This window comes from Kryptolebias marmoratus, linkage group LG8 (assembly GCF_001649575.2).
Source record: "Kryptolebias marmoratus isolate JLee-2015 linkage group LG8, ASM164957v2, whole genome shotgun sequence".
Taxonomy (NCBI): Eukaryota; Metazoa; Chordata; class Actinopteri; order Cyprinodontiformes; family Rivulidae; genus Kryptolebias; species Kryptolebias marmoratus.
The window spans coordinates 10,047,861-10,058,825 of NC_051437.1; the positions used below are offsets into that span (position 1 = coordinate 10,047,861).

The 10,965-nt window shown below is 37.2% G+C and overlaps 1 protein-coding gene across 2 annotated transcripts in view; it reads left to right on the plus strand.

The window, feature by feature from the left end:
* Window positions 1-10,740, plus strand: part of LOC108231999 (chemokine-like protein TAFA-1) — a 36,600-nt gene extending 25,860 nt beyond the window's left edge. For both annotated transcript variants that reach the window (XM_017409449.3, XM_017409448.3), the window contains exons 3-6: window positions 4,291-4,431; window positions 7,784-7,908; window positions 10,394-10,468; window positions 10,615-10,740. In XM_017409449.3, the coding sequence (XP_017264938.1) occupies window positions 4,291-4,431; window positions 7,784-7,908; window positions 10,394-10,426 (299 nt within the window). In that variant the 3' untranslated portion in view covers window positions 10,427-10,468; window positions 10,615-10,740. The remainder of the gene's footprint in view (window positions 1-4,290; window positions 4,432-7,783; window positions 7,909-10,393; window positions 10,469-10,614) is intronic.
* Window positions 10,741-10,965: the final 225 nt, after the last annotated feature.

A 10,965-nucleotide genomic window follows, 5' to 3' on the forward strand; every position in this document is an offset into this window, starting at 1 on the left:
GAGCAGACTTACAGCCAGGCTCCACAAATATACTAAACACACACACACCACCCACAACTCAGGAGCAAAACAAAACCCCGGGAGGATTTCAATCATCCTGATCATGATCTAATCACCTCTAATTCAGTGCAGTAAAATTAAAGACAGACAAGCCGAGCGATCTGCTTCTACCCAGAAGGTCAAGGGGGGGAGGGGCCTCAGTGTTAATTAATCCCCACCAGAGCTCACATGACGGCTCACAAATCTAGGCTCTCTCTTTCTTCATTGGACCTAAGCTACTTTAAGACTTAATGTGACTTCCATTTGGATTTGTACTTTAAAGACAGGCGGTGGGATCGCAACAGTGATCAACAACTATCAAATATATTTTTTATGTACTCACACTTTGGTAATCCATGACTAGTACCATCTGTATTTATTTTGTTAAAAGCTATTTAAACACTAAATACTTCAAAAGGTACAACTTTACAATAAGGGAAACCTTATACATTATAAATGAGTAGATACTGATACTGTTATTAATTAAGCTGTAAACTCCTAATAAATCATTGTTATGGTGTCACAAGGCGTTAGATAAAAAAGCACATATGAGTCAGATTTTGCCCAAATGTAAGCAAAACCTTTACTTGTTCACTTTATTCTCACTGTTTACTTGCCAAACAGTGATATTACTTACTTATTAGTACTTACTTTCAAACATTTGTCATTAAGTTGCCTGAATGTTAGCACTATGTGCATTTGTAGATGTAGAGTTTGTTTTAACATCTAAAGGTATTTTTTTATTTTTTAAAGTAAGCTAGGCAACAAGCAAAAAAAAAAAAAACATTTACATGATTGAATTAAAGGCCAGCATTTGATCTTGCTAGTTTTATACTTGTTTTTTGAATGCTTATTAATGCTTTGTAAAGTGTTTAGAAACCCATATATTACAAATTTAAGCATTCTTAAATTATTTACAAAAGATACAACTTTAAAAAAAATAACATTAATAACAGTGTTAACAACATTTTTTTTATTAAACTAATTAAGAAGTTATTATGGAAACAGGTTGGACTCACAGTAGTAAATTCAAAGGGCGTGTCTTGGTAAAGGGCCTTTTGGATTGGCTACGAATGATTAAAACACTGTATAGACAAAGGTATTTGGTCGCACCTGTTAATTGTTGAATTAAGGTGTTTTTTAATGGTACTGACGAGCTAACATCTAGTTTGAGCTGCCCAAGATCAAAGTGGATTGCTACCATCATAAAATAACCCCAATCACAAAAAATTCAAAGCTATCCATACTAATGTCATCTTATAAATCTTTACACTATCATCGGTTTTGCTTTACGCAGTTTTTTACAATGAATTCTGTTTGCAAGCAGCAGCTAGCTGTAGCACAAAGATTTATAAAACAGTGTTTGCAAGATCTCCTAATTTTTTTAGAGTGAAGGTGATTTAAATCAGTAGTAACTACCTTTTTGCTCTGCTTGGACTAGCTGTTAGCTCATTATTTTGGTCAGAATAAACATTACTTCTCCATATTGAGGTCGATCAGGGAGCTATCTTCAACATGTAAGATAATAAATGTTCATAAGTTTTCCTAAGAAACCAACTTTAAAAGGATCTGAACTATTTCTTTAAAGATCACTGAGCTTTAAATTGAAGCTAAATGATTATTTTACCTCTGAAACATTGGTTTTTAATACGTTTTACTTTTGTAAAACTTTGATCTGTTACCTGAGAGTGATTTTTAACACGTTTTGAGTACTATCTGTTTGCACTAGTATGGCATTAACAGTTGGCATCAACCCTGTCTGTCTGTTAGCAAAAATATTTCATGAACCACTGGATGGATTTTAAGAAAACTGTTGGAAAGTAATCATTGGATTTCCATCTACAGCTCATTAGCATTTGGAGTCAACCCAGTTTAAGATGGCTGCAACAGCTAATCAACTTTATCTTACACAAAAATGGCTCTAACTCAGTCAATTTTAGAGATATTGAGCTCATTTTGGTGTGGTAGTAGCTGAGAGTCATTCAACACACTCGTGAACTCCCAATATCACATGAGATCGTGGATTGATGTTATGATCAAGGTTTGAACAAAACAGCTACAACTCTGAAGACATAGGATGATCCAAGTCTAAAACTGTAGCATCGGGTAATATGTAATCCTTCAAGGAATGCTAGACCTTTAATATTAACTTCAGAAAGCAAACTGGAGATTTGCAGGGTGAGCTCGGGAACCGGGGTCTCAGTTTGTAGCAACATATCTTCTGTGCAGGCTCTTCTCCAAATACCAAGTAATCCACCAGCAGTTTCCGATCGTTATCAGATCATCCACAAAGATTAAGTGCAGTCTACATTTCTAAACACAAGTTTTCACTTTAGGCTGTGCGCAGGGATGGATTTTTGCTGCTCAGAAAACCTCTCTGCGTCAAGAGGACCTGACAAACCAAAATATTCAAATGTGGCAAAGCGATATGCAAATCTAGCCATGACGCATTTCACAAACCCACAGCTCATTGTCAAACATAACTTTGAATCACTTTGCTGGCAATATACCAAATGTCCCCCCCCCCACACACACACACACCCGCCACACACCCCACCTCTCTGCCTCTCTGCACTCCTGCTCTCCGCAGCCTCCTTGATCTCGTGTCACGCTGACGGCTGTAATTGTCAGATGGTCCTTTACTGCACAGCTCTCATATGTGGAGAGGCTGAGCGCAGTGGGTGGTCGAGGCCAGCGGTTAAGGCAGGTTGCATTCATTAGGTCTAGACCTCTGATCCTCCAGGACACAACCAGGAGTCTGGTGATAATTGCACGGTGGATCCAGTGTTAATATTAAAATAAGCTTTAAGCAGGTGTCTTCATCTGCCATTACATGTCCCCCCCCCATGCACTCAAACTCCTCTATTCATAATCTTCTTACTTTCAACAAGCTGCAGGGACTTCGCTTAAAGAGTGAAAAGCACAAGAATAAATATTCTGGTTTACTGGTTTAACTTGTATGTTGTGTCACGTTTGTGTGTGTGTGTAAAAGGAACAGTTTATGAAAACAGACGCTGTAGGTTAAGCACATAAAAGACAATATTAATGGACCTTGTCTTAGTTTGCCGAATTGCAAAATTAGCATAACATTTTACAGGTGGAAAACCAGCGTGATTGGTTTTCTTTTTGTTTGTTTTACTTCTATAAAACTCAATTCCAAAACTAAACTTACTAATTGTTCTGAACGTTTGTCACAACTGAGCATTCAAACATCCGTGTGAAACATCAGAAATAAAACACCTTTTTAGTTAAAGATCCCCCCCAGAAATACATGTTTTTAGATTTTTACTGTCAAATTTCTTGCTTGTTAAATATATGTATATTTGTTTATAGACCTAGAACTATTGGATCTCTTGAGGATCATGTAATGAAGCTAACAATGAATGTTTTTGTAGCAGCAAAAAGGAATTTGACAAGGAATAGAGGTTCTTCATAAAGGGCAAAAAAAAAACCAAACTCCTGAATCAGTGGTGATTTGGCGTTTTTCTGGGTTTTGTTTTTGTTTTATTTTGATTTTAGTTCTATGGTTTTTGTTTTGTTTCTTTTGTGTTATTTGGTTGTACTTTTCGTTTTTGTCTCATGTTCATGTTTCACTCTCCCCCAGTCATTCACTTTTCTGTCAGACACGCCCATCTTCACCTGTCCCGACTCAGCAATCAGTCCACCTGTTCCCACTCACCTCGTTATCCCCAGTCTTTAAAACCCGGTCATTTCTCTCCATACCTCGCTGGTCCATTGTCTAAGGTTTGTTTGATGTTTGTCTCTCTTGTTTGCTTTGCTCCGTGTTCCTGGTTTTCTGAGTTCTGTTCCATTTATGTATTTTTATTTAGTTCTTATCTGTTTGCTGCCACGTCATCTTTTTGTTTTTGTTCGTTTTCTTAGTTTAATAAATTAGTTTCTCTTTCTTTAAAATGAGTCTGCATTCTGGGTTCGCCTCCGTCATCTCCACCGTTCATGACAGAATCATTAGAAACTTGTTTTTTTTTGTTATAATGAGCAAAAAGTAAAAGGCTTTGCTGCTGGAGAAGCTGGTCTGAAAGAAAATATACTGCTCAGTTCAACAAATCATCTTTACTGTTTAGAAAAAGGGCAATATTTCTGACTAAAGTACAGCCTGAAATATAAATTCTCCAAACAGCAACATTAAACTTCCTCAAACTGTAGGAGGAGAGCTTTACTAATGGTGATGTGTTCAGAAAGAAGATGTTGACTTAATGCAGTCTGACGTTTGCTTGTTTTTCTCCTTATCAGAGGGGGGCACCTGCGAGGTAATAGCTGCTCACAGATGCTGTAATAAGAATCGAATCGAGGAGCGGTCTCAGACGGTGAAGTGTTCCTGTCTGCCGGGGAAGGTGGCTGGAACCACCAGAAACAGGCCTTCGTGTGTTGACGGTGAGTGTTTTAACATTAAAAGGTTAGGTATCTTTAAAATAAAATAATTTTACTGTTTCAGTCTAGATTACAGGTCTTAGCTGAATTTTAAATACATTAAACTACAAAACTAGACTGTTAATTTACAATCTAGTTCTGTAATAAGTAATCTAAAAAGCTAGCTGCATAAATGTAAAATTTCCATTTTGAACCAATTTTTTTTAAACATAAAGATGAATAAATATATTATTTTATTTAGAATTTGATGATACCAACTTGTAAGTTCCAGTGTAGTTATTTATGTACAAATCTAAAGTTAGATTAAGTGATATTACATCAGGATTTTTTTTAGTCATCTTTGAACTGAAATTCAAGAATTAGTGATGACAATAACTGCCCTGAGGGAGCCATTTTGGTGATCCGAATTAAATGCTCCAGATCTCAGACAAGAACCTAAACTCTCATCACTAGCGAGAATCCCAGGCAGCAACAAAAATAAGCACGAAACAACAGAAACAGGGATACTCAGGGGCTAACAAAAGGATCTGACAGAGGAAGAAACACGCCTGGTAGGTCACTTACGGAGAGGAGTGATTACTGAGTTGAGACAGGTGAGCTGATTACAGAAAGAGACACTGATGAGTGGAGCTGAACAACGCAGAATAGAGCAATGATCAAAGAAACCAAGATACCTCTAAATGACAAGAAACTAAACATTTTTTGTTTTAAAATGAAATGTTTTAAATTGACAATTCATGTTCATAAAACCTGACACACACTCATTACCTCAGCAATGAGCAGCAAAATGCATTTCCTATTATATAAATGCTAAAACACAAGTGAACCTTTTTTTCTGGACTATTAGTTGATCTTTGTGATCAGGGTGAAGCACATGTTCAAAGTGTCTGTAGCCGTTTATATCAGCTCTGCTGCAGTTCTCCTCTTGAACAGTAGGTGTCACTAATGAGACAACAATACTGCTAAACAGCAGGAATAACATCAGAAGGAGAGTTGTACATACAAAAACATACCTACATTGTTTTGTTTTTGAAAGTGGATGCCTTTAGAAACAAACCTGCTTACCGACTTTTTCCTTAATAATTAAACAAATTGGATTTTATAGGTACAAAGACATGTGTAACAAATGGATCTAGATTTAACCCAAAACCTGTAAGATACATTGGTCCTTAAAGGCATTGAGAGCCAATGCATTGGTGCTCTATTTATCCATTCATATTACTTATTCTGTGAATCCGTACAAATTAATTAACCTTCACATCTCTAATACGTTGCTTTGTTATGAACAGCAGTAATATATATATTTTTTTTTTACTTTCAAATGTGTGAACTTTCAAAATACAACATTTAAGTTAGAAAAATAGCTCTAAATAATGTCACAGCTGCATAGGGAGGCAGTTCATCAGCACTGCTGGCTCACAACAAGAATGTCCTGGATCCAAGTCCCCGTTGCAGCCTTCGTGTGGAGTTTGCATGTTCTCCTGGTGCACGTGTTGGTTTTCTCTGAGTCCTCTGGTTTTCTCCCACAGCCCAAAAACGTGTGTTAGATTAATGGGAGATTCTAAATGAAGCTTGGGCATGTAGTTGTTTGTTTCTATGAGGCCCTGCGATGGGCCACCTGTCCAAGGTGGACCCCACCTCCCACCTGGTGACCCCCCCACCCCTCCGTGACCTGAAACACAGTTCTCAGATGAATGGATGAATGTGCTTTTGTAACTATAAACCCAGTTTTACAACGGTGTTTTGTCATTTTTTTAGGCAGCAAATCAAATTATTTATTTGTTAAAGTAAGTACTTATTACATATGCAAAACTCTCTCAAATCTAAAATAAAAGACAAATATTAAACACAGGCATTTGGGAAAGTTAGGCCTGATTTCTACATGTTAATATTTTTATCACATACATTGGTAATTTTAATGCTATTACATGTAAAAAAATAAAATAAAATCCATCATTTAACTGTAAAACAACAACTAAAATAACAGAAAAGAAAATCACATGTAAAATTAAAGCTAAAAATTGTATTGTATTTATGGAAATAACAATTTTTTTTCCCATTATGTTAATTTTTTAAAAAAAATTCTGATGCCCCAGCTGGAGGAATATCACCTTTTGTTTTTTACACTGTCCATCATGGTGTCAAGTGGAAAAGCTTTCGCCATTTCTTCGCAGGCGGAGAATGAATTAATTTATTCCTTGTCTTTTGTTTAATTCCATCAAACACGTTATACGAAAAGTAAAACCCAGCCATGTTATCCAAAGATAGATTTGTTCAATCTCTCCCAAAAACGGAGTCAACCATGCAACGCCTTTGCCCAAATAAGATAACAAGCGAGGATAATGTCACATTCGCATTCTGTTGACAAGAGAATGTGTCTGCGAGGGTAAACTCTACTCCAAAACAAGACAAACACAACGGCAGAATTTAACACACCCGAGGGAAGAGTAAATAAAAAATAATAATAAAAAAAATACCATAAAAAGATTGAAGCAAAGCAAAAAAAAAAAAAAAACCCCGTTGTTTACATATGCACTCAGAAGATATTTCATGATGGTTACATGCATTTTTTTGACAAATATCTGCAATCGAGCTTCAATCTTTTGCGAGAAATGGATTTGGTGCTCGGGTGAGACACAACTAAAAAACACATTGGCTCCCAGGAAACCTCTCACCTGCAGCTTTTATCTTAAATCCTTGTGCAAACATTACCTCAATCTCTGAGCGGACCGGGGGAATTTGAGGTCTCTCCGTGTCAGCTCTGACAGATTCTTTCCCTCTGTCTCACATTACAAACCATTTACTGTCTACTTACCCTGTATTTAAAGCAATTTTCTCTTGTGATGGAAAGTGTGTGGTGTGCATTAAAGTCAAGTCTGAGTCCCACCTACCAGCCTCCTCACTCAATGAAAAGTCAAAGTTTCACCCTCCATATTTATGTCTAATGGCATACAGAAAAGAAAGACATTTCAATGCATATTGTTGGAATTGCAGTTGATTGTGTTCGTTGTCTTCTTTGTGAAAGGAAATTCTCTATAACCGAGAAAGTAGAATTATTACAGGCCACTTTTATGAGAGGTCAGCTATTTTAGCCTAATTAAAAAAAGCAGGTTTAACGAGCCCAGGTAGAAATGATGTATATCTGTGATTTTGCTGTTAATGTCATACAGACGTTAAACAGAACTGAAAAAATAACACAAAGACGCAGTTTTACATAAATTACATTGGACATTTCCATTGTGCCAGAGAAAATAAAAGGTGACAAGAAAAAGTTTTTAGGTATTCTAACCAATTTACGTTTGTTTAAAGTTAAACATATCCCCTCTGCCGTTTGTCTTCTTTTTGTTTCCTGCAGCATCCATCGTAATTGGGAAGTGGTGGTGTGAGATGGAGCCTTGTCTGGAGGGGGAGGAGTGCAAAACGCTCCCTGACAACTCAGGCTGGATGTGCTACGCCGGGAACAAGATCAAAACGACAAGGGTAAGATAACCTCTGCAAACTGTGGGAAGAGACACAGCAAACATGATCTTTATCAGTAATTATACCTGTTTAGGACGGAAGTCAGTGTCGAACAGCTGAAGCTGCTTTTAATCAACCCAAAATGTAATCGACCCTCAGATTGGAACATATGGCATTGTTCGTGTAGATTATTCACCATTGAATGGTCTTTTTTCAAACTTTTGTCATATATAAAGCACACCGGGCTATAAGGCGCACCTCCCGATTTTTGTAACTTCACGTGGACCGTGCGCGCTGCGCTTTTGCTGCTCTAGCCGAGCTGGTTCGACTGTATAGGCATTTATATGATCCCTCTATGAAACATCACAAAGATAATCAAACAGTTCATAACTCACGGAAGAATACTGCGCCGACGTAAGAGTCAAGTATAAATGCAAGCGATGCAGCTTTGTAGTTTAGCCAAAGTCATACTAAAACATTACAACTTCTTACATATATAAGGCGCTCCAGATTATAAGGTGCACTGTCATTTTTTGAGAAAAATTGAAGGCTTTTAAGTTATTCTTGTCAGGAAAATACAATAAGGCAACTGGACTTTTTTCTGATGAAGACGTTTTGCTCCTCATTCAGAAATGAAATGTGTGGAGTTGCTAACTTCTAACCTTCATGATACCAGCAAAGCATCAATAAAATGAGCTTTTCCCAACATCAGCAACTACAGAATACAGGTCAAAATTCTTCCCTCTCTGTATCTCATGTTTTTCAAGGGATTTAAGTCAAACTGGAGGAAGCCACACAGTCCTGTTTGAGCTTCTTGCCGGCAAGCGGTGCTTCCAAGTTTCCCTTGATGGTGTAGTTCTTTTTTTAATGGGGTTCTGTGGAAAGGTTATGAATGATTAATATTTTACTTGTTGTAGGCGACTCTTTGAACAATCTCAGCATGAAGAAAATAGTTTATTTGTTACCAAACTGACAAGCTAACAGCTAGTCTGAGTGGTGCCAAGACCAAAGTGGTCTGCTGACATCTAAAAAACAACTCCAGGCTCAAAAATCCCATTGCAAATCTTGTGAGCTCTATTTTTATAAACTACGCTGCCATCAGTTTTTACATAGTAGTTGATGTTTATTTACACTGAAGATCGTGTAGTTCTGCCATTTGTTACCAGTACTGGTCAATGTAAAACCGACTTTGCTCAACATTACCTCTGCATCAGATAGTTTCTTTGCCAATTTACATTTAACATGTGTTGTTCTGCAACACTTTCCACACTGAACATTATACGTGACAAACTGCAGAACTGCATGGTCTTCAGTTTAATTATTAATGGACTTTTCTGTAATGCAATTGACAAATTGACAATGGTGCATTGTTAATAATAGTGTTTCGATAAAACATACTGGAACTAGTAGTTTCAAAATGTCAACAACCCACGTTGATCTTGGACCCACTCTGCTTAGCTGATAGCTCAAATATCGCTCTGTTCCTGCAAACTGATGGTTGTTCAGAGAGCTACTGCATCTACAACAAGTAAGATACTGACCGTTTATAACCACTCCACAAAAATCCACTGCAAAAAAATCTGAACTTTTCCTTTAAAACCTCAACTCTGTGTTCCTTATACATTCTGTTCGAAAGTCAGTGCAATTCTGTTTGTAGATGGTAAATATGTAGGTAAGACTATCAAGCTGCAGTTTGTTTCAGACTTTCTTGCTGTCGCTGAAGTTGTTTGTTACAATTCACATCAACCCAAGCAAAGAATCCTTAACTCACTAGTTGCCAGTTATGAACTGTGGGACACACAATCAATGAGAAGCAATGCACATTACATTGCTAAGATATAGGTGGTTAAAAAAGGATCTCAAAATCATTGTTCGCTGGCAAAATCAAAGATAAGCCTGCAAAAATACAGAAAAGAGGAAACTGTTATTTATGACTGGAATGTGCTGATGACAACAGATACAGTATGTTGAACAGCTTTAAAGTAGGAAACCCAAACCACTAATCTCCTTCCGTCTTGCTTGTTGTTTCCTTGGTGAACCGCCTCTTACGGTGCAGTTTGAAACTTGTGACTCTTATTCAGTAGTGTTTGTGTTGACACCTTGTTCCTCTTGACGCCCAAAGTAAAGTGCAGTTCTGAAAGATGCTGTCACTGCAACCTGATCGGGCCTTTCACCATTTTTGACTGCCAGCCAAAAGTAAGAAAAGAAACGGTAATCAAGCTTCCCAATAACCTCCGTTTGCTTTAATTTGAGGCGTTCCGTTCTCCCGTTCTTTCATTGCTCAAATCTACGCACCTGAAACTATTCAGACTCAGAATCATCCAAGACAAAACAATTCAGAATAGCGAAATCTTCACAGAAATAATGTTGAAGCCAGAATAAAGACAAACATGCATCAATATATATTATGCGGAATCACAAAACAGCAGCTGTTCGAACTGAATTTTACTGCAGATTGACTTTTTAACAACAGTTTTGATTATTTTTTCTTCTTCTTTTCTGTCAGAACACTCAGCCATATACAACATCAACATATTAACATTTGGTGAAGAGGATGCAAGGGAATACCTCGGCTTTAAAGGTCAGCTATTTTATACAACATGTGCTGGAAAACTGCTGTAATATTTTTTTCTCTCTCTCCTTTTCTAATTACTCTGCTTTGCAAAGTATAAACCAGACAATCCAGACTAAATCCTGTGATATTCACACTTCTGCTTCTTGTTTTAGCACTGTCATTGGACCAATTGTCACAAGAGACAATGAGCCTATTGTTGCTTCAAGAAACGTGAACACTTTCAAATCAAAGTGTAAAAAGATGTAGAATACATGAAGCACATCTTCCTTGAAGCTCCCGAAAATACCGATGCTCCAAGCAGCCTGCGAGGAACTTCGTCATAACCTTGTAATAAATCTATTTTCATCCTTTTTTTTTGTTTTTTTCCAACTTTGAAATGGAGCTCGGCTGTTTCTGCGTTTGGATTAATGTTCGGAGAGTGACTGATTAGTGAGACAAAAGTGCTGCAAAATACCAAACGTGAAAGGAAGTGATCAAAGGACATGGAGGTGCGGAAGTCGACA